Raw genomic sequence first — 23,971 nt, 5'->3', positions numbered from 1 at the left:
TGGCGCAATAATAGCATTTTCAATTTAAATTATACAAATGCGGTTATGTGCGTTCATTTATTTATATATTTATATTTTATTTTGAAACCTTGTGAATACTTGTATTTACGTAAGTTTTTAATATTATATATGTCTAAAATTATTAAAATATATAATGAAAATTTAAGTATAAGTGGCATAAGTAGGGCGTATCAAGAAGTTACAATTAATATACAAAAAATCTTCGCATATTGTGTTCGATAATTTTAGTTTAATATTAAATTATTTGCGACAATCAAGTATTTATTTAAATTTTACTAGCGAAGGTAATCTAGGTTTTTTTTTGCAAAAATAGATTTATTTTATCTATATACATAAAATTAATCTAATTCCGGCAACTAATTACATATGCGAAGTAAAATTTTGTCAGTATTAAAATTGTAACTTCATATTATTCACGTAGAATTATTTTTTTGTCACGAGCAAAAAAAATTGTATGAATTGTGATATTGCTAGTTTAGATGTAATTATCCACAAATAGTCATATTTGTGAGTCTTGATTGATTAAATGATTACAGCCTACTTTGTAGAAATATTATGACCAATATGATACTACTAGTTATACAAAATTATTCTGAAAAATTGTTTAAATACTTAATCTGGTTTATTTATAAAATAACAATTTTTTTAAAATAAATTTATTATGATATAAACAAATCACTTGTATATTTTAAAATATAGGGAACGAAAATATATATCTTTTCAGGGTGCAAGAATTATGAAGTGAAAGGATTTTAAGATATTATGATTAATGAAGTATCCCATATTATTCTTCTTAGATGGTTAGTTCTCTTATTGTTAGTCGATTTTTTTGCAAAATTTTCTTTTTTTTCCTTTTTAAATAACAGGATATATTCAGGGTCTTTTCATATAATATTAAATATAAATTTTATACATTCATATAAAATTTGGTAACCAGGTTGAACGATCCATATATAGTTTTCGACGTAAAAAAATGTTAACCTAAAATAACCCATGGAATACATTATTTTAAAATGCGTTCTATAAAATTTTGTTCGTGGGTTCAACAATACGAATTCAGAATCGGCCAAAAGATGAGAACCTCGGTTTTTGGATTTTGGGAGGATGACCATCTTCAAACAAATATGGCGCATTCTTTATTAAATGCAAGTCCTGGAATGCAGCCTTGACTAGAGCTCCCTCTGGTGTATTGTCCGGTTCGTATATTAAAAGATTGATTGCTGATCTTAACATGCCTTCAGCTGATTTTATACGACTCTGGAAGTATGTTTGAAAAATACATTTAAAATAATAGATTTAAAGCAGATATTATGTTATGATTTTGCATGTGAAGGTTTTCATCATTATTCTTCAATTAAAGATTAACTTGAAGCGTAACAACACTTACTAGGAACTCTTCAGAGGATATGGATTCAGTCACTAGCTCGCAGTTGGCCTGCTGACTTGTGGCGACGAATAATTCGTAATAAGCTATTCCTAAAATCGTAAAAAAATGTAAAAATTGAAAGCTAAATCATAACATACATCTTATTCATTAGTAGTCTGTAATATGAGTTTGTTTATTGCGTCGGCGCCAAACGGATGAAAATTGGTACGTCACATAGAAATGTGAACAAAATTCATACTTGTTATTAATATCTTTATAAAATATCTGGTAATGTGATGTGCATGTGTCTAATAATCGTTTTTGACCTTCACATGATATTTTTTCATTTTGTTTTTATTGAATCTCCGAAACCTCTAGACCTGCCTTTCCAAAAACTTAACCAGTTCTTCATTTTGTCAATACAAGTGTAATGTTTCTTGAATTATTGAAATTGGACACACCGTTCTCTCAAAAATTGAATTTCCATTTTTGGCACGTTTTGCCCTGTCTTTCCCAAAAACTAATCAGCACGTCTCCTGATCAATACGAATCAAATGTTTTTGAATTATTTAAATCGGTTGTTACGTGTTCTCAATGTGTATCCGCACATACACATACGCACATCCATTTTTTCTAATTGTAAGGTATGCCAAAATGTTCAGAAACCTTTGAAACGTAAATATATATCAAAAAACTATTTTCGATTTTTTTGAGATTAATGTAACTTACCCTATGGCAAGTATTCCGAATGCTAATTTGTTTTTATCATTTTTAGTTCTTTAGAAGTGCAATTTTTAATTTTTTTTTTTAATCTTTCTATTGATATTTATTAAAAAATCCTAAAATATGCTGTTGTATCTTTTTGTAATATGCTGTTTCATACAGGAGTGTGTCATTCCTGCGGAAAACGCAAGTTCGAATCAAAATCTTACCTGTCAGGCGAGATAAACCCGGTTCCAGTGTTTCTAAAACATTCACCAACTCTGAGCATAAGCTGGTTTTTCGGCGTAATGCATCAATGGGGGCATCATCTGCGTCAGTATATTTGTCACGTAACAAAGCAGCCAGCGTCTAAAATATACGAGTTTTCTATTTGGATATTATGATCTTTATAATATAATTGATCATAATATACTAAAACTTTCCGATGTCAACACAGTTTTCATGAATGTGCATGTGTATGCGAATGTATGTGTATTTGTATGTTTGTATATTTTCAGTGAAACCATGCGATTTTGTTTATGTGCGATTTTATTCTGAAATTCGATCACCCTTGATATACATACACACATATATATATATATATATATATATGTGTGTGTATACGTATATATATATATATATATATATATATATACAAACACTGTGTCCCAGAACTTAACGTCAAGTCGAAACGGGATGATAGTCTTGATCTTAACTGTCCTAAATAAATTTAGAAAAAAATATCTCACGTTATTTGGAAATTATGAGCTTTTAAGCGCAACCTCTGCGGAAATTATGACCACTTTTAACTTCCCGTATTTTATATATCTTCACGTTTTGAAGGTTTCTGAACATTTTGGCATACCTCAGAAAAAATGGATGTGTGTGTGTGTTTTGTATGTCGGCATTTTTTGTTCACGCTTTCGGACGCACGGATCAACCAATTTGTTTAAAAAACAATCGTTTCTATTGATAGGGAGATGTGCTGATTAGTTTTTCGCAAAGGCAGATCCAACCGTTACGGAGATACAGAGCAAAGAGTGCCAAAAATAAAAATCGAGAATTTGAGAGAACTGAGCATCCGATTTGATTTATCTAAAAAACATTTAGTTCCTAATGATGGGGAGAAGTGGTGATTAGTTTTAATTAGTATTAATTTATTTATAATAATTTCTATTTGAAAAATTTCATATTTCGCGAACATTTTGTTACGGTACGGGAAGTTCCAGCAATTTGCCTTAAATTTTTATTACTAAGTACCATGTTATAGTCATGATTAAGGACGCCAATTTTTTATGTTTCCCAACACGCTTTGGTACATTTTTTTTAAAGAAGGTCCTCTCAAAGTCGACCGATTTTACAAAAAGCTTTAATTCTTGAAAACTCGGGGCGATTGTGGTATTTGTTTTACTGTGGCCCTCGAAATGTTTTTCACGGTTATGGTTCCGACGTTTAAATGACAAAATTAATAAAAGTTAACCACAATAACCGAAAACTGGTCATAATTTCTCCAATGCTCTAGGTTGCACTTAAAAGCTCATAATTCACGTAATGTTTCAGGACAGTTAAGGTCAATACTATCACTCCGTTTCGACTTGATGTCAAGGTCTGGAACACCCTGTTAAGTGTTACATATATATATATATATATATATATATATATATATATATAAATTTATTTATATTTATAAGGAATACTGCATGTTACGTACCTGCTTTACATCTAACATCAGATAATGGTGTGGTGTCAAAGTTTGGCACATACTCGAGAGAAGAGTTTCAAGAGCTTCTTCGTTGGTTTTGTCTATAAAATTATGTTAATTTACTAAAATATTACTATAAAATAATTAATAGCACTCAAATGATTTCATACAATTTTACTCTGACGTTTCTGTACCTACATTATTTTCGGAATATTTTACACATACACAATTTAAAATCTTTTGCTAAATTCTTGCCTGTTTACAAATCTACAAATCTGCCAGCACTCGAAAAAATACGCTATATCGTACATAATATGAAATACAACGATACAAATAAAGTAATGTTTTATAAGGGATAGAACTAGATACGTCTAACAATGAAATCTAACCACCGCTCTAATCATTTTGGTTTCTGTTTCTGCTATTAATTGCATGGAAAAGTTAATTGCCATTCGTGATATTTTTAATTAACATAATAATTAATTCTATTTTAATAAATCATTTAATGAAACTAAAACATGTTTGAATATGATAAATAGATAAGTCGTGCGACATTATACATGAGATGCATCAAATGACTTTTGGTACTCATACAATTTAATATCAATAAAAGTTTAACGTTTGTATCAGTGATTAAATTCCATTTAGTAAATCACTTGTTTGATTCTTACCTGTAATAGCTATTCTGGCCTCGAAAGCATCGAGCAAGGCTTTGATAGATGTTGCTTCATAACTTTTATTGCAACTTAAACACGACCAGGAATTGCCACTAGACCATGGGTCTGGTGAAGTGGGATTTGTTGGAATGACCTGTTATTATCAGTATATAAAGCAAAATATATTTCATCAAATCAATTAAAATATTACTGAATAACATGACTAATGTCTTTTATGGGTGTGTCAACCTGTGTTGGGTGATTCCTGGCTTTGTGTGTATGAGTGTTTGTGGATTATGAAGACCATTTTGAAACGGTCTGATTGCTATAAATATCAAATATTATAATGACATTGAAATGGCACGTTCGAATGATCGAATTGTGGTTCTGAAACATACCTGCCCGGAACAACCGGTGCATATGAGGGATTGCAAATGTGTTCCAAACTCCGTTGCGTCTTTGCAGCGTTCACACATGCACTCGAAATATTTCCCTTCACGTAAATGCTCTCTTCTTCTCCATGTAGGCTAAACAGTTAAATTCAATAAAAAATTTAATAAATCACATAAAAATTCTGTTGAAATTTTTGTTAAGATTGAAGAGAAAGTTTTGCTCTGTTAAAATTGACTGTAAATATATAATAATTATAAACGTTAAATAATTATATTATAAATATTATAAATGTAAATAAGTTAAAAGCTTATACACATGTAAAAAAGTCTTAATATGGAAAATGGAGTTATTGGGCGAAGACCTAACAATAAGCCAAACTCGAAAACAATAGGCTAAAGCGTTAGATATGACTCAAGAAACGATTCATGACCAGAAAGATTCGAAAATTTGAAAGAAGGGTGTCATATCAATTGAATGGCAGGCAAATGAAAAATCTTCTCTGAAATGTTGCTTCAAAAATGTGATAGAAAATTATCCGACTATCAACTTTTCGCATCGATGATTTCAAAGAAGTTAGAAATTGGTTCGATGAATGGTTTAGTTCAAAGAAGAAACAGTTTTCTTGAAATGCTATTCATAAATTGCCAGAAAGATCGTAAATATGTATTATGTATAGAATCAAATGGTCAATAATTTTAATTAATACGTTTTCCATTTTCTTGAAAATTACGTTTTTTTGCTGATATATAGTTATTTACTTTAGTCTTAAAAACAAACTCAAATTGTTTTGTCAAAGTGCAATTAGTTGACGACAAAGATACAAATAATATTTCAATAAATAACTCAAATAAGAATACTAATATTGTCTTCTCTAAAATAGAATATCAGCATTAATATCGAAATATCAAAATCACAGGGCACGCGAAAGAATTTGGTATAAAATCAGGTTATTGGATTCGTATCCGAGTGTTTGTAGAAACAAATTGAGTGTACATAGAATTGGACGGTTTAAGCTTAACTAAGCCTCTCACCTGCATGATGCTGGTATAAGTGCAGCAGATTGTAGTCCCTTCTGCAATATCGCGTGAGGCAAAAGAGCGAATGTGATGCTTTTTGTCTAACGTAATATGGGCATTTGGAGTACAATCGTGAGACATCAGAGACGCCAACGGAAATAGGGCTCTGGCGGTAGAGGATGTCCCAGCTGGACATCGAATTTCGAAAGTGTTTACGTCCAGAATTCCACAAAGCCGCTGCAATGACTCTTCGTTCCATTTCTCCGGGTCGACCAATCCAAAATCGTACAATGCCTTAAGGATATCATGTTTTAACTTTGAAAATTTATATTTTTTGCAATTTATTATTATAGTACAGTTGTATGTATTTACATTGTGCAAATACTTATGAACCGTTTCATCATTGGAAGATTTTAGCAAAGAATTTATGAAATGAATTGCGTAAGAATCAGACATTAGAATAAATTTTAGTGTATCGTAACCTTGATTACTACTGCTCTATATAAATGCCAAATTGCCTTGTTCCTTCTTTTCTCCTGGTGCGCTTCCATCTTCATCACTTCTTGTAGCTTCTGCTCACTCAGCAGCAAGCATCTGAGCGGCATCACGACGTGCAAATTATTTATCAAAGTGCTTGTAACGTGAAAAAAAAAAATATTTTAGTAAGCTAAATTTTATGGGCGGCTACAATGATAATATTGATACACAAATATTGTTTATTAATTATTGAAATATATTTTTAATAAATTAAATTGCAAATACGGATGATTCTAAAGTATAGATTTACTTGTGGTTAAGGGTAGATTTCTGAAAAGCATTGCACTCCTGAAGATTATGTCTTATATTTTGGTTGTCATCTTTAACTTGATCGTTGGGAACCATCTCGAAGCAAGAAGAACACAAAGGGGCAATATCGCATCTGCTACAACGCCGACAGAAGGAAGCAGGAGGCACAGGCGTCCAGCAATTGAGACATACTGGGCCGGATATTACATGGGGGCCAATTACAAGAGCAGGATCGAGTATTAATCGTTCTCCCTTCTTTATCGCTTCCTCGGTCACTAAGTGCCTTAGAAATAAATACAAAGGTAAGCAAATTAATTTATTTTACAAAATAATATGTGCTACAAGTTCAATATTGCTATCGTAAAATATTATTAGCGAAGCATTCAGTATTTTCAACTTTAAGGAAACACGAAAAATAAAAAATTATTTCTACTCGAAAAATGATTAATATTTCTAGGTGTAAATAATTGGTCTATATGGCCAAATGAAATAAAAAGTTATAAATACAAATAAATATATTATCCGAATAAATAAATAATTATCTCAGTAATAAATAAAAATTATTAGATTGTTATAAAGAAATACCGGGATGTGAGCAAAATTGTTCTTCAATCATAAGTTGAACATTTTTTTGTAATAAAAAGAGGCAAAGCATGCAAGCAAGCAGATGCTATTTTTTGTCATGCAAAGTAGCAAAAATGATTTTTTCCAGTGGTGAACCACAGGTCTTCCAAAGTTAATGGGTGTCGGTCATACATTTGGATACGGTTGGAGCACTCTAAATGGATCAAGACGGAATTTTTCAAAATTTAACCTTAACTTTGGATCAATGCGGGACATCAGAAATCCTTTTAGAGATATGGTTTCTTGAGCAAAGGTTACACATATATAAAACCTTCTGAATATTTTGGCGTACATTAGGAAAAATTGATGTATGTGTGTGTATGTATGTGCAAATACAAATTTTTGTCGGTGATTTCGAGAATAGGTTTCAACCGATTTGAATGATTCGAAAAGCTTTTGATTCCTATTGATAGGGAGACGTGCTGATTAGTTTTTGGCAAAGCCAGATCCATCATCCGTTTCGGGATACGGGGCAAACAGTGCCAAAAATTGTAATTCAGTTTTTGAGAAAACGGACCGTCCGATTTCAATAATTAAAGAAAAATTTTTATTGTATTAAAAAAATGAAGAACAAATTACTGTTGGAAAGAAAGGTCTAGCGGTTTCGTAGATCCACTGAAAAAAGTAAAAAAATGGCATTTGGCGGCCAAAGATTATTTTTAGACATATGGACATGAAAATATGAGATATTTTATAATATTATTATAAGTACTATTTGTTTACATTTCTGTGGGTTCTACACCAATGTTCATTGCACCACTAGTTTCATTTTGCTATTAACATTTATCGAGATAACTTCTAATTGCCAAAAGCTCGTATCTCGAATTTTGCTCGTATGTCGAAGAACCCAAACCGCTTTGTGGCGGCTCACTCGTCATATATATATAGTAAAATCTCGATTATCCGAACTAATTGTTGTCGATAGGCATCCGGATAATCGAAAATCCGGATAATCCAAATGATGAAGAATAATGTTTTGTTTATCAAAAATAACAAATACATACATAGATATCAACAAAAATCAATCCACTACTTGCCACAAACGATTCAACGCCGCCTAATTTTTCATTTAACTGTAATGCCTTTTCACAGAGTAAAGATCTAGATATCGGTTGTCCTGTTGATCGTTTTTGTAAAAACCAACAATATAGAGCTTCTTCTAAGAGTTCATTTTTCGGTCTCTTCACCATTTTCTGATTTTCACTACCCTCTTCACTGTCTAACTTGCAAGTGTACGACAAAATTGAATCGGCATTCTTTTTAATATCGCTTATAGTGGATGTACCTACACCATACCTATCAGCTAACTTACGGCCGGTTTCGCCTTTTTTAATGATTCTATAATATTTATTTTATCTTTAAGGGATAACACCACCCTTTAAAAATGTATATATGCACGTCAAAACAGAGAATGTATTAATGTATATATGCACATCAGAATATGCAAGTTCCGAAGCGATTATGTCCGGATAATCGCGAATCCGTATAACCGAGGTCCGGATAATCGAGGTTCTACTGTATATATATATATATATATATATATATATATATATATAATCAAAGATTTGTATGGAAATAACATGAATAATTTTCAAAATAAATTCAGAACGTCGTATTTTCAATAAAAAATGACACGAATTTTCACGTTTAATTCATTTTTCGCTAAGTTATACCTAAAAAAATTATTTTATTGCTATATTTTTTTTATTTGCTAAAATATTTTTTCCATGCTATTTCCATACGAAGTTTGATTGAATTGCGCTCTATCTAAAAGTTAATATCAAGAGCTAAAACTTTCAGAGAATTGTTTTTTATCAATTTGGAACCACTTGAGCCCTTGGGAGCAAGAAAATTCGAAAATGTCCATATTAAGGACCACCCTATATATATATATATATATATATATATATATATATATTTGAAGTATTTTGCAGTATATATATATATATATATATATATATATATATATATTAGGATGGTCCTTAAAATAGTCATTTTCGAATTTCCTTGCTCCCAGGGGCTCAAATGGTTATAAGGTTTAAATTTTTTTGTACGGCGTTGAGACATTTTTTTGAATGATAATTTTAGCCAATCATCGAAATAAAAGAAAACAAATAAAATATTTTTTATACGTTTCGACACGGATTGTACGTCATCATTCAGCAACCCTTTTTGAATTTTTTTTACAGTATCTAAGAGAATTTTTACAAAGTTTTAAAAAAAATCAAATTAAATTTAAAACCAAAAATTGTTTACTTTATATTGTAAATTTTCTAAATATTAATTAATAAAAAAAAATTTATTGTTTTTCCTGGTGTGGAATGTATCAAATTTTTTACTTCTCATTTTATCTTTTAATCTATAATATATATTCAATTTAATTTTTTTTTAACTTTGTGAAAATTCTTTTAGATACTGTAAAAAAAATTCAAATTGGGTTGGTGAATGATGACACACACACAATGCGTGTCGAAACGTATAAATAAATATTTTATTATTTTTTTGTTTTTTTTTTTATTTCGACGATTGGCTGAAAATCAACATTCAAAAAAAAAATATATATATATATATATATATATATGTATATATATATGTGTGTGTGTGTGTGTGTCTGTGTGTGTGTTGATAGTTTTGTCGATGTTACATTACATACATATTTGAAGTATTTAGAGCCCAATCGTCGAATTATGAGAAGGTTAATATAGAAAATTTCTTTATTATATTAAACGTTTTGACACTTAATGTGTGTCGTCATTCAGTAATCAAACCAGGAAAAATACAAAATATTTTTTATATTAACCTAAATATAGGGCTCGCCCGTAGGTAAGCGGTTAACAGCGACGGGACTTGTTTCAGAGGTCCCGGGTTCGATACCCACTTCGAGCAGCCTGTTGTTAGGCAGCAGTGACAACGATTTTCACTTGGAAGTATAGATAGCAATATGTTTCCAAGTAAAAATAGCCCTCATCCGGCATTGTTGCACCATACTTGCCCTATTACAGAGATTGTAATAAAAATTTATCATACAGAGATGTGACAACTGTTTGGGTTGCCATCTGTAATAAAACAAACGTAGATTGTAAGATATTAATCACAACAGCTCATAGAACCCATAAGTTCTGATCGCTGTTCAAATAAAATTAAAATAAATAAAAAATAAATAAAAACCTAAATATAACCTTCTAAATACTTCAAATATATGTAAAGAGAGAGAGAGAGAAATAAGAATTTTTCAGAAGTTGAAAAGAAAACGAAACTGGAAGCCCACCATAGATAAACAAGTATCACATTGAAGCGCATGTAGAAAAAGGGTTTCTTGTGCATCGTACGACAAGAAAAAGGGCTAAAAGATTTATGAATAGAAGCATGAATAAAAAAGAGTATTAATTAGAAGAATGCAGATTATGGACGGCATGCGCGAAATGAAAAATTTCAGGAAATAGAAAGTTCAGCCACAAAAAACATATCAGAAAAAATTGAGAAACTAAAAAGTAAACTATAAACACTGTAGTGTTTAACCCCATGTATCTGTCCGCGTGCGGATCAATAATAATAATAATAATTGACGCATATTTAACTTATTTACAGTAGTAATAGAAAAAACATAAACCATGTCATTTTTACTAACCTGCCAAGTGCATCGTTCGTTAATATTTTTAATTTATTGTGGACAAACGTATCCTCGGCCATAACTCTTATATACTTGTAAAATCTCGTCTCGTATAAGTCAGATCTGTAAACTGTAGAATGCGAAACGGCTTGTGTTAAAAATAGAATTTAGTGCTCATCTAATTTTAATAGATGCTTTCTCGATCGTATTAAATGTTGAAAAGAATTATGAGAAATTTTTCAAATTTGAAAATTACAAATATCTATACACATAAAGTTTAGAAAAATGCGTGCACCTATTTGTTATACTGTAACGTGTGCGATTAGTTAGTGTGTGCTTCAAATCGCTTCTGGCACTTCAATTTTTCTATTTTTCAGTCCGATTTTTTTCCTTATATCTGGTGATGGTCTATCTAATGTGATTCACCCCCTATGTTCATGTTATATGCACCTGTCAAAAATTTATCAAATGAAATATTTTAATTATTGTTTTATTATTATATTATATTACTTATTGTATTTGTATGTATAATGATATTTTTACAGCTGGTTTTTCAATATTATTGGATTTAGGAACCAGGAATAAAGGCTAATACATATTTATTGATACTTATAGTGACCAAAAACAAAATCAATTATATTGTCAATATGTAAAGATAACTTCATAGATAAAAGAAGAGAAGAAGAAGAGGATAACTTACCGTAAAATAATGAGATATATTCCGCAGAATCACAAATCATTCAAACTATTAAGTTTTACAATACGGTCTTATAAAACTTTTTGAGTGATATATAATATAGCTTTGGTAATTGCACTAGCCAAAGGCAACGACAGTTCAAAATAATACAAATCATGAAACAATCATGGTATCTATCATGCATAGACCTTATAATACACGTAGAGCGGGTAGAAAGGGCGAGAGCGGGTCGGGCGGGTTTAATTTGACTTTGAATAACAAATAACACATATCAAATAAACAACTTTCCGGCTATGTTCAGTAAAACTCCCAGCTAATTCATCATTGTTAAAATGTGTCTATTTTCTTGGTTTTCAAACATTTTTAATTGATCCAATGTTTTATTTTAATTTTAAAGGTATTTTACAAAATAATAACTACATTCAACCAATACATTTTATACAGAGATAACGATGTAAATAACCTAGATCTATAGTATTTTGTCAGAAATATTCATCAACAGAGTTGGAATAACTATTTATTTAATTCATCTCTTGTAACATAGCTTTTTAACTTTATTTGCTTTTTTATTTATTATTTCATCCTTTTACGCGTTTGCCATCAGGGTAAAGGTTCACTTGAAATTTTATAGAGGTTATATAAAAAAACTTTTGAATCTAACTTAAAATTAACAATACGTCTCATAAAACAATAGTAGTATACTCAAGAATTATATTGAGGTCTCATAAATTAAGCAACAGTGCTCACAACGAAGGAAAATACTTTTTTGCGGATTTTCCAACATTGCCGTTTATCTCCAGATAGCAATGTCGTAAGCGTCGTAAGAATCAAGGCAATCATGGCTGGTTATACATTTTTTCCTTCTACTTTCAAATATTGTTCTTGATTTTATAATTTGTTTTTGAGTTATTGGTGGTGGACCTTTTTACCCGTGGACCTTGAAGCCCTGTTTACCCTAAGGTCTTTGCTATCATGTCACTAATGATATAGTATGTTTAGAAAAAATTAAAAAAATTGTAACAAAAAATAACTAAACAAAGCTGGGAAACTCGCAAAGCTGAAAGCATCATCGCCAACTGCCCTGAATAATTCAGTTAGATTTAGCAGACACCGCTCCTCAAATAATTTTTATTATTATTTATAATATCTCTTATTTAAATACATGTACACGAGCTGACCCGTCAAACGACGTTTAGCCCTAAAAAATATTTCTAGAAAAAATTTAGTATATAAAATGACTAACTGATTGTGAACGTCAAGTATGTAGTATATAAGTGAACGTAAAAACACAAGCTAACACAAATTATATGAATAGTTTATCCACTTTAAAGCATGCCACATTTTAAATTGTGATTATTACCGCGCTTTTTGCATTAATTCGTTAATTTTTTAATTACATTACACAATTTAAAATTATGTCAAAAACATTTATTGACTGATCGCGGGATAAAAATTATTCGATTACTAAAATGACTATTACGAAATAGGGGTTTGTGGTACGAGGGTGAAAATATAGGGTTGTATGTGGAATTATAAAAAAGCAATGAAAAATGGTCCTAAAACCAATATAAAATTCTTAAGAGTGGTCAGTTAGAGGTAAGAAAAATAGATGCTGTCTGATTCTCATTATTAGTCATACTGAACGCGATTATCAAATTTCATAAAAATCGGTCACACCGTTTCGGAGGAGTATTGCGATATATATGTATATATATATATATATATATATATATTTACATTATTTTAAATCTATTAAAAATATTGATTATTAGCGGGTCTGAATAACAAATAAAATATAATACAATTTGTTAACTAAATAAATTGAATATCATTAAACCAATTAAAGGTTACATTATTTACGTATAATAAAAATAATATTTCTCAAAATTATTATTATTATTGAATGTCATGCTTTATTCAATATATTCAATACAGCTCATTTTTTGTTAATTTCTTTTCGAATGTTTTTTGAACGAGATACTTGTCCACCACTGCTCAGCTAGAATTCATAGAACCACAGCATAATAATGGCGCACTTCCCCGTGGGAGTAGCTGTTAGACAGAAATTGCATTTTTTTAATTTTTTGTTACATAATTTAGTGCAATAATGTTCAAAATTAATAATTAAAGCCATGTATCGTTTATTTAGAGTAAAACTGTTGTCTCAAAATTATGTTCAAAAGTTGTCGAGGCAAAATTGCATAAATGCGCAGATTAGAGAAACGTGCTTATGTTGTAAACAAAATCATTGTAATTTGTCGTTGTCAGTTTTAGATATAGGTAAAAATAGTTAATTTATAAATACCTTTCTACATTTGACTAGTTGAAGTTAACAAAATCTATTGTTAATTACCATTTATCGCCTTAACGTTTTTAGGTTATGTTCCAAATAGTTATTTAACTCAATGCCGAAAAAATTCTTCGACCTCAACGCAATCACTTAGGACTGTAATAAAACGAAAGAGGAGAGTGCACAAGAAAAAGAACTATTCTGAATTATTAGAAGGTAAGAAGCATGTTAAACTTCAGTTAAGTGACAAGAATTACACAATATATTAATTAGAGAGCAATACCTTGACCTACCCATTTTTGGTTTTGGTTTTGGTTTTGATTGGATGTTTTATAGATTAAACGCATTTTAAAAGTTGTATACTGTAATTGACTATGAAAAACAAAGAATCAATTCTTATAATATTGTTTTAACTTACGTATTTTAAGAAATTTGGATTGTGTTAATTCATAATAATTATATTACTTAAATTATATCCAAATACTAATTTTTTCTTCTACTTATTTCAGTAAGTGAAGATAAAACAAGTACGAAAAAAGCATCAATTAAAAATCTAAAGCCACAAGAAATAGCACATATAATATCACAGCCAGATGTATCGCTGGGCGAATTGCACAAACTGCAAAGCAACTTCTTACAAGGATCGGGTTTGAAAAATAGGAATGCAGATGACAAGCATTTTAACTCGTTTTCTTCAAAGAATTTTACAAGTGTAGAAGGTTTTGAATCCTTTGAAGATTTAGCAGTCTGCTTTTTGCAGGACAGCATGACGGTTAATACTAGTAGTGTTTCTTTATTACATGAAATTAGAGAAAGTTATCATGAATTTGCTTCTTCGGGGATGTTGGAGGAATATGAGCTAGACACATTAGAGGAATTGAGGTAATATAAAAAAAATTACTCTATATTTTCATTGTTGCACATTTGTATATAATTTAGTTACAAAAAATTAGTTCTGCAATCAAATATTTTAAGTTAATGTTGATAAAAATTATGTAATGCTTCATTAATGCTGTATATAATTATGTATTTAGCATTGAAGACAAATTAGTGGCTGAAAGTTATATGGGAGATATGGAAATCCAACCAGAGCATGATGTGGAAATTTTGACACAGTTATCAAAGCAAAGTGCAACAGATAAAGTCAAATCAAAGAAAAAACTACCTGCTAAAGGTGAAAAATTGACACAGAGTAAAATAATGAAGCAAAGGTTAGAATTAATGGAGAAAGCGGCCAAGGAAGATGGTCTTCAAAGAAGTTTGAATGCATTTTTAGATTTGTGTGTCACAAACAACCTCTTAAATAGAGGATTGGCAACTCTTCTACATTATCGCAATCGTGGTAAAAAAAAATCATACCCCAAAGTTATGGATTTGAATTTATATAATATAATGATCAAGGGATTTGCTAAAAGAGTTAGTTAATATAACAATAATTTGATCACTTGCTTTTTTCTTAATATTGCTAATACAAATTCAATTTTTTAACAGGGCAATTATGCAAAAGTATATGAATTGCTCACATGTTTAAGAGAAGATAAAATTTCATGGTCAGCTCAAACTTTTGCTCATATATTTGAATGTCTTGGCAGAAATCCTCCTTCTGCTGAAAATGATAGGTTATTAGCAAAGTATCGTTCAGAAGCAATAAGTAAAGTGAGTTTTGAATTAAGGAATATTATTTAAAATAAATATATTAAAATTAGTAAATTAAATAATAAATGTATTATGGATTATATTATAATTATATACTTGCATAAAAATATTTTTTTTATATTCCAGGGTTTCTCTTTGAATTGTATTGTAGATAAGAGCAAATTTTGCCAAGATGAACGTGAAGTAGTTATTTCTGCTATTCAGAGACTTGAACCAGAGTTCAAACCCGTGTATACACCTCCCATATTGCATTATACAGGAGAATTAGTTGAATATTTAAATACCAATAGACCCACCATTAAAAGTATTACAAGCAATGAAAATTCTGGTGTAATGTCAGAACAAAAATATAGTGACCAGTTTTATAATGTTAAAAATTTACAAATGTGCTCAAAGCAACAATTGAATCTGGAAATGAATGGTATTGTGGTTGTGAAGAGTATAGAAAAACTACCCGAGCCTGATGAATTTGTTCTTCATTATGTAAGAAGATTTTTCTAAATCATATTTGTATGTGATCATTTTTTTTATTATACAGTTTTTTATATCAACACAACTAATAAATTTTAGAGAAAACGATTTGAGGACATGCAAGTAACATGGAAACAAAAGATTTGTGATGCTTTTAAGCGGGATTTACAAGCCCTCAGGGCACAACATAATTCAGTGAAATCACATAGATCAATAGGAATTTATCCATATCTTAGAGTTTTGAAGGTACCAATTCCATTGAAATCTTATTTATATTTTATATTATTTAATTTGTTATATTGATTTTCAAAGGTATCTGATTATGCTGACATTGTTCTAAGAGAAGCTCGTAGAATTGCCGAAGGCTCTGAAACTTACAGTCCAACAGTAAATCAATTATATAGAGATTTAGGCATAAGAGTACAATCCAGGTAACCTATATTGACAAAGATAAAACTTTTCACTTTTGTATTCTTTCTGTAGATATCACACATAAAAATTGATATCAATAAAAATATATGTTTGAATTATCAAATAGGTAGTAACTAATAAGTTGGTAAAGTTTTTGAAAATACGGTATTGAACGATTTTTGATTAAAATTCAGTAAGAAGATGTGTTCCATAAAATGGGGTTTGCCAGTTAATTAAAATACTGATCAAAGTTAATAGAAGATATCTCCTTTTTAGTTTCATCTTAATTATCATGAATTATGTCGTATACATAACTTCAAAATAAAGTCCCATTTACATAGCAAAAATGCCATTGAGTCTTATTCATGTTATTTTTAGGTATCATATTGAAGTCAAACAAACAAATGGTGTTCTGGAAAAAGTAAATGAAATATATGATCAATATTGTTTACAAATAAGTGAAACTTATAAAAAACTGCAAGATATTAATTATTTATCTGAAGAGCTGGATTCATTAGATAAGTTAAGTGATTTTAACACAAGGCAGAAATGGCAACTGCTGGTTCATCAAGAAAATCATGGAGCAAGCACAGTTAGTATTAGTGGTATTGCAAGTGGGATCTAATGATTATAAGTCATTAAACAATAAATTTATTAAACTTATATTATTATTAAACAATATTTAACTTATATTATTATTAAACAATATATAACTTATATTATTTATTAAACAATTAATTATATTAATATAATTGCAGGATTTAGAAGAAGTAAATTGGCCTTATTCAGTGTTGCTAGCTGTTGGAAAATTTTTGTACAATATATTGATGCGTGATTTAAAAATAGATGTAAATTCTATGAAGATGAATAGTAAACAAAAGTAAGTTTAGATTTACAATGAAAAATTATACTATTAATTGATATTATGGTTTGTATTGATATTCACAGGAATATGCTTCCGGCATTTTACACATTATTTAGAAATCAAGGAAAATTTGTTAAAGAAGAAGTAAAACCACATCCAGTACTCTCAAAGTATGTACTTACTTTCAAATTATATCTGTTCAAAACTACCGATAAATGAATTCTGATTATTTCAAATATTTTCATCACAATTACATTTAATTTGATTGATTTATTCCTATTAGACTACTACGAAGTTCCGGTCAAGAATATTTATATTTTGAACCAAATGCTGTACCAATGTTGTGCCCACCTGTACCTTGGACGTCAATTACATCTGGTGGTTACTTAGTTGCAAGGACAGATTTAGTTAGGTATAAAATAATAAATTGTGTAAAGATAAATAATTTTAAAGATGTTTTGAATAAGTTTCTTTTCCTATTAATAAATATTTAGATTGCCTCATCATGCTGTACAGCAATGGCAAAGGATGGAAAATGCACCGCTTCATCAACTGTATCCTGCAATAGACAGTTTGAATCAATTAGCAGCTGTTCCATGGAAAATCAATACACAGGTTTTATTGACTATTTAATAGTTTCAATATAGATAATTCAATAGTTTTTAAATCAGCATAAATATTTAATTTGCGGCTATTTTTATTACTTCTTTACATTGTTGATTTTAAGGATTTATATATATATATAATATAATATATATACAGGGTGGTAATTTATATATATATTAGGGTGGTCCTTAAAATGGTCATTTTCGAATTTCCTTGCTCCCAGGGGCTCAAATGGTTCCAAATAGATAAAAAACAATTCTCTGAAAGTTTTAGCTCTTAATATTAACGTTTAGATAGAGCGCAATTCAATCAAAGTTTTGTATGGAAATAGCACGGAAAAATTTTCAAAAATTTAAATTTAAATTTAAATTTATATATATATATATATATATATATATATATACAGGGTGGCTGATATGTATTGCAACCAAATTCAGACTGCTATCATTTCTAAACCGCTCATCACACAGCTAGCAAATTTATTCCAGTTATTGTTCATTTAGTTGTTTACAAGTGTACAAAAGCATTTTGATCCATCGCATTCAGAAAAAAAGTTATTCGTGATGGAAGTCCAGCGTGATAGTGTGATTGCTTTATATTTGGCTGAAAAACCACAATTGGCTATCGTTAGAGCCTTTCAGTATTTAAATGCGAGCAAATATTTTGTTTCTCGTACCACATCTCGTTACCGTGATACTCTCAGTAAAAATCATCCAAAAAATGGACAAAAAAAAAACTCTTACAATACCAGAAATGATCCGAAAAGTGAAGGCAAAAATTGATTGAAATTCATGTCACAGTGGTGAAAAAATGGCTCATGAGCAGAATATATCACGAAAACGGATGCACATATTGAAAAAGGAGCTTGAACTAAAGCCATTGAAAGTCCGAAAAGTGCAAAAGCTCATCAATGCACAGAAAAAAGTTAGGCGGGAAAGAGCCAAGGAGTTGCTTTGCTTGCACGAAAGTGGCTAGTTACCGAATTTGGTTTTCTTCGATGAGGAGTCCATCCAAATTAAGCAGTTTTTGAACAAACAAAATGATATGGTTTAGTTGCCAAAGAGGTCGGCTAAAAATTTACACGTTCGATTGGCCACCAGAACTCAAGCGCCGCCGACGGTAATAGTGTAAACTACCGCAACGGCCAATGATGACATATTTTGCTCGTATTTATCAACCGTGGGATCAAAATAATAGTCGAAATAATCGGAAAAATGTCTTAAACGCAGTATTGAAGCCTTGGGTAGACAAACATTTCAGCTGCAGACCATGGACATTCGAAAAGGACTCAGCACCATCAAACTCAGCACGCATCAACCGAAAATGGCTTAAAAAAGAGGTTTCTAGCTTCATTTTCATCACATAATGGACACCAAAATCTCTGGATCTAAATCTGTAGGACTTTTGTGCCTGCGGCATTTTGGAGAGTAAGGTCTGCACTAAAAAATACCGCAGTGTCGATCATCTCACGAAGACGTCTCGCCGCTAATGGGTCAAAATACCCCAGATCCACTTTCGTGCAGCGTGTTATGGTTTTTTTTGGCCGGTTGAAGGCCATAATTGGTGCAAAGGTGGCAAACTAGAACAAATCTAAACTGATTTTAAAATTTGATGTTATTTCTGACATTTTTGCTTTCGAACAATAAATTTTAGAATAAAAATGAAAAAAATATAGCGTTTTACTTTGTTGCAATACTTATCAGCCACCCTGTATATATATATATATATATATATATATATATTTGTATATATATATATATATATATATATATATATATATTTATATATATATACAGTGCAGGCCAAAAGTTTCCGGACACTTGAAAAAAATCTCATTTTCTGAGTTTTTAGCGATATTTTTCATATAAAAATAATTTTATTCAAGTTGGTTTTGTACATTCTACGTAGTATTAATATTTAGTGACTGATTTGTAACCAATTTGTGAGAAATAATAGACTAATTAGTAATGAAAATGTTAAAATGTCACTGCAGTCGATTTTGCTGAATATGACCACCCTTTGTTTTGATCACTGCAGCGCATATTTTTGGTAATCTTTCGACGAGTTTTTGCAATGTTTGCGCGGGTATGTTCTTCCAGGACTCGTTAAGGCAATTCCACAGGGCAGGGAGGCTGCTTGGATGCAAATCAGTCAGACAAATGCACTACAGTTCTATTGGATTAAGATCGATTATTTGAAGTATTTTTTCATCTTGTTTTCGCTTCAAATAATTGGCACAGAGTCGGGAAGTGTGTTTAGGGTCATTATCTTGTTGAAAAATAAATTTTGGACCAATTAAATTGAAACCAGATGGAATGGCGTGGCGCTCAAGTATGCTATGATACTGTTCTTTCTTAAAAGTTCCATGTATTTTGACAAGCGATCCGACTCCATTGAATCCAAAACAACCCCAAGCCATCACTGAACCACCACCGTGCTGCACCTTTGTCGAAATACACTTAGAATTGAGTCTTTCATTACCCTTCCTACGTCGATGACTTCCGAAAAGTTCGAATTTTGACTCATCCGTCCATAAAACTGATTTCCATTGATTGATGGTCCAAATTAAGTGGGTTTTGGCAAATTGCAATCTCTTTTGTTTATTTACTGCTCGCAGAAGTGGTTTTTTGAGTGGCCTGCACAATCGCCGGATCTTAATCCAATAGAGCTGTTGTGGGACGAGCTTAAATGCCGCGTGAAGGATTTGCATCCAACCAGCCTTGCTGCCCTGTGGAATTGCCTTAACGAGTCCTGGAAGAACATACCTGCGCAAATATTGCAAAAACTTGTCAAAAGATTACCAAAAATATGCGCTGCAGCGATCAAAGCAAAGGGTGGTCATATTCATGAAAATCGACTGTGACATTTTAACATTTTCATTGCTAATTAGTCCGTCATTTCTCACAAATTGGTTACAAATCAGTCACTAAATATTAATACTACGTAGAATGTACAAAACTAACTTGAATAAAATTATTTTTATATGAAAAATATAGCTAAAAACTCAGAAAATGAGATTTTTTATGTGTCCGGAAACTTTTGGCCTGTACTGTATATATATATATATATATATATATATATATATATATATAAATATATACATTGTATGTTAAGATATAGAAATATTTAATTTAGATTTTAGATGTCATATTAGAAGTATTCAATAGTGGAGGATCTGACAAGTTGGATGTTCCCCGACCTCATACATCATTAAAATTACCTGATGTCAGTACTGAACCTCTGACAAAACAAGAAAAATTCAATGCTTACAGACAAAAATTGGCTATAAAAAGAAAACAAGGTGAAATGTATAGTTTATGGTGTGATGCTCTATATAGACTATCACTGGCAAATCATGTAAGATTCAATATATATTCTTACATGTTTTATATACCATATTAATTGATTTTTTCATCAGTTTCGAAGTAAAATTTTTTGGTTACCACACAATATGGACTTCAGGGGAAGAGTTTATCCATGTCCACCACATCTGAATCATTTAGGGTCTGATTTGGCAAGATCAATTTTAATTTTTGGTATGGGAAAACCCCTAGGTCCAACTGGATTGGATTGGTTAAAAATTCATTGTATAAATTTAACAGGTATGACTAAATTTCTTTGGATGCAACTGTTATTTCTTATATATTTTCTACTCTTTTTATTCTTATTTGGTTATATGTTTTAAGCAATGGTTGTCAATTATTACAGGTTTATTCAAGCATGATCCTGTTGAAAAGAGATTAGCATATGCAAATGAAATTATGGATGACATTCTTGATTCAGCAGACCATCCACTCACGGTGAATATTATGTTTGTTATACAACTCCAATATATTGTTCAAAGTGAATGTAGCATTGACAGTATAAGATACATATAGATTTGTGACTTCATTGCTATTTTTATATCAAATCGGTAACACTTGGCAAATGTTCTATTTATTCAGGGTAAACAGTGGTGGGTTGCATCTGATGAGCCATGGCAAACCTTAGCAACATGTATGGAAATAGCGAAAGCAATCAGAAGCCCTGATCATGAAAGTATGATTTAATATGTAACACTGAAAATTGAATATTAATAATTGAATATTAATAGAACTTGAAATTATCTATAATTTTTTTTGTTTGGCATTTATGTACTGAAATAGAACTATTCTTATAGAATTCATAAGCCATTTTCCTGTGCATCAAGATGGGTCTTGCAATGGTCTTCAACACTATGCTGCTCTTGGTAGAGATGCCGCTGGTGCATACAGTGTGAACCTAATGCCTGAATCTAAACCTCAGGATGTATATAGTGCTGTTGCTAAAATGGTTGAAGAAACTAGAGCAAAAGATGCAGAAAATGATGTAAAAGTTGCTCAAATTTTGGAAGGATTTGTCAAAAGGAAAGTTATTAAACAAACTGTTATGACGACTGTTTATGGAGTGACTAGGTTTGGTGCCAGATTGCAAATTGCAAGGCAGTTGAAAGGTAGTTATATTGGGTTAAATGTAACTTTCTAAGAACAATTCATGTTAAGATGTTTATAATGTTTGTAGATATTGATGATTTTCCAAAAGACTACGTGTGGGCAGGAAGTTCATATTTAACACATAAAACATTTGAAAGCCTACGAGAAATGTTTACTTCAACAAGGGAAATTCAAGATTGGTTTACAGAATGTGCGAGGTAATTCTGTCAGAAAATTATTATGTAAAATATAATTTATGTATATTCATTATGTGTTTATTTTCAGACTCATTAGCGCTGTATGTGGTCAGAATGTAGAATGGGTTACACCATTAGGATTGCCCATAGTGCAACCATATCACAGATCACAGAAGAAGGTTGACATTACAAATAATAAAATAACAGATAATGCTGCATTGGACATCTTCGAGTGAGTACTAATAATTTTAGAGTAACATTTGAGTTATCAGATATCTGGAACTAGCATTTCATCTGATTGTATTATTTTTTAGGCGGCCTAATGTAATGAAACAAAAAAATGCATTTCCTCCAAATTTCATACATTCGCTAGATTCAAGTCACATGATGCTGACATCTTTACATTGTGAACATGCAGGTATAACATTTGTGTCAGTTCATGATTGCTTCTGGACACACCCCTGTACCATTCCTGTAATGAATAAGGTTAGTGGAAATATTGGAAGATACTTGTTAATTATCTCATGAAACTTTTGTGTTATGAATATTTGTTTTTACAGATATGTCGAGAACAATTTGTTGCATTACATTCACAACCAATTTTAGAAGATTTATCAAAGTATTTAATGGAGAAATATAGTTATTCAGATACGTATGTAAAATGATTTTAGAAATCTCATAAAAAATTTGCAATGAGTACTATATCATTCAATTTTTTTAGAGAATTCAAGAATGATGGATCTGTGATTGAGCAAACAAAAAGGAAACTGAACAGGATTCTTAGAAAACTCCCACATAGAGGCAATTTTGATTTGAACAACGTGTTGACATCTACTTATTTTTTTAGTTAAGTTTCCAAATGTTCCATATAAAGTTCAAATGTAAATGAAATATATAGTTTATGTGATAGTATTGACTTATTTGATCATTATATTTATCAAATATAAACCAATAAACAGCCTGATAATTCAAATACCATCCTATTTTATTTATGCAAATGAAAATGAAAAAAAAAAATTTTGATGGGCGTGGCCAATTCATGATACTTGTTTTCAGTGTATATTATTAACCCCTGAAATTACAATGACGAGCAGGGCCGCGGTAATTGGGCCAGCAGCAAATAATACGCATTGCGGGCATGGCCAGATGCGGCAAATGCAAGTATTACAAAATATTTATTTATAAGAAACTGTAAAATACAAAATTATTTATATTTTTGTGATAAACTACACTGTGTGCGAAATAGTCACGAACGCTGCGCCAACTTGTATAACTCTGGTCCAACATTTTCGAATCTAAATCGTAAGTTAAGAGGTTAAATTAACACATATAATAATTATATTTATATTGCATTCCATGCATTATATAAAATGCATAACTATATAAATTTATATTTGGTTCATTGCATCATTGTGCGTACTCTGCTAGTAAATAAAATATTGATATAGTTT

The 23,971-nt window shown here is 30.5% G+C and overlaps 2 protein-coding genes across 2 annotated transcripts; one reads left to right on the top strand and one right to left on the bottom strand.

Annotated features, from left to right (window-relative positions):
• Positions 1 to 956: 956 nt before the first annotated feature.
• LOC113378133 (SET domain-containing protein SmydA-8-like) lies at positions 957 to 11,710 on the bottom strand. Its single transcript, XM_026618659.1, has 12 exons — positions 11,577 to 11,710; positions 11,172 to 11,326; positions 10,895 to 11,006; positions 6,644 to 6,925; positions 6,339 to 6,489; positions 5,872 to 6,150; positions 4,846 to 4,974; positions 4,463 to 4,601; positions 3,801 to 3,892; positions 2,320 to 2,458; positions 1,409 to 1,497; positions 957 to 1,278 (listed from the first exon to the last, which is right to left on the bottom strand). The coding sequence occupies exons 3-12, from the start codon at positions 10,954 to 10,956 to the stop codon at positions 1,078 to 1,080; spliced, it is 1,563 nt and encodes a 520-aa protein (XP_026474444.1). The 5' UTR covers positions 10,957 to 11,006; positions 11,172 to 11,326; positions 11,577 to 11,710; the 3' UTR covers positions 957 to 1,077.
• A 1,907-nt stretch (positions 11,711 to 13,617) lies between these two features.
• Positions 13,618 to 23,475, top strand: LOC113377434 (DNA-directed RNA polymerase, mitochondrial). Its single transcript, XM_026617752.1, has 23 exons — positions 13,618 to 13,853; positions 13,951 to 14,079; positions 14,373 to 14,745; positions 14,898 to 15,279; positions 15,355 to 15,519; positions 15,646 to 16,002; positions 16,090 to 16,236; positions 16,303 to 16,421; positions 16,780 to 16,993; positions 17,160 to 17,281; positions 17,350 to 17,436; positions 17,550 to 17,678; positions 17,761 to 17,881; positions 21,008 to 21,229; positions 21,291 to 21,474; positions 21,581 to 21,672; positions 21,817 to 21,910; positions 22,032 to 22,343; positions 22,412 to 22,541; positions 22,609 to 22,752; positions 22,835 to 23,006; positions 23,081 to 23,172; positions 23,242 to 23,475. The coding sequence occupies exons 1-23, from the start codon at positions 13,706 to 13,708 to the stop codon at positions 23,369 to 23,371; spliced, it is 4,065 nt and encodes a 1,354-aa protein (XP_026473537.1). The 5' UTR covers positions 13,618 to 13,705; the 3' UTR covers positions 23,372 to 23,475.
• The last annotated feature ends 496 nt before the right edge of the window (positions 23,476 to 23,971 follow it).

This window comes from Ctenocephalides felis, unplaced genomic scaffold, assembly GCF_003426905.1.
Source record: "Ctenocephalides felis isolate EL2017-DRISC unplaced genomic scaffold, ASM342690v1 CF-g0.4_SCAFFOLD_01886, whole genome shotgun sequence".
Classification (NCBI taxonomy): domain Eukaryota; kingdom Metazoa; phylum Arthropoda; class Insecta; order Siphonaptera; family Pulicidae; genus Ctenocephalides; species Ctenocephalides felis.
The sequence above is the reverse complement of the archived record's forward strand: the minus strand, read 5'-3'. Positions and strand labels throughout refer to the sequence as shown.

Bases quoted from the DNA above. Each gene is read 5' to 3' on its own strand.
- LOC113378133 (XM_026618659.1), bottom strand. From the start codon at position 10,956: ATGGCCGAGGATACGTTTGTCCACAATAAATTAAAAATATTAACGAAC. The intron at 3,893-4,462 runs GTAAGAATCAAA...ATAATTTTATAG, and splicing joins GGCCAGAATAGCTATTACAG to ACAAAACCAACGAAGAAGCT. The intron at 1,279-1,408 runs GTAAGTGTTGTT...ACATACTTCCAG, and splicing joins TATCCTCTGAAGAGTTCCTA to AGTCGTATAAAATCAGCTGA.
- LOC113377434 (XM_026617752.1), top strand. From the start codon at position 13,706: ATGTATCGTTTATTTAGAGTAAAACTGTTGTCTCAAAATTATGTTCAA. The intron at 21,475-21,580 runs GTATGACTAAAT...CAATTATTACAG, and splicing joins TCATTGTATAAATTTAACAG to GTTTATTCAAGCATGATCCT. The intron at 22,344-22,411 runs GTAGTTATATTG...TAATGTTTGTAG, and splicing joins AATTGCAAGGCAGTTGAAAG to ATATTGATGATTTTCCAAAA.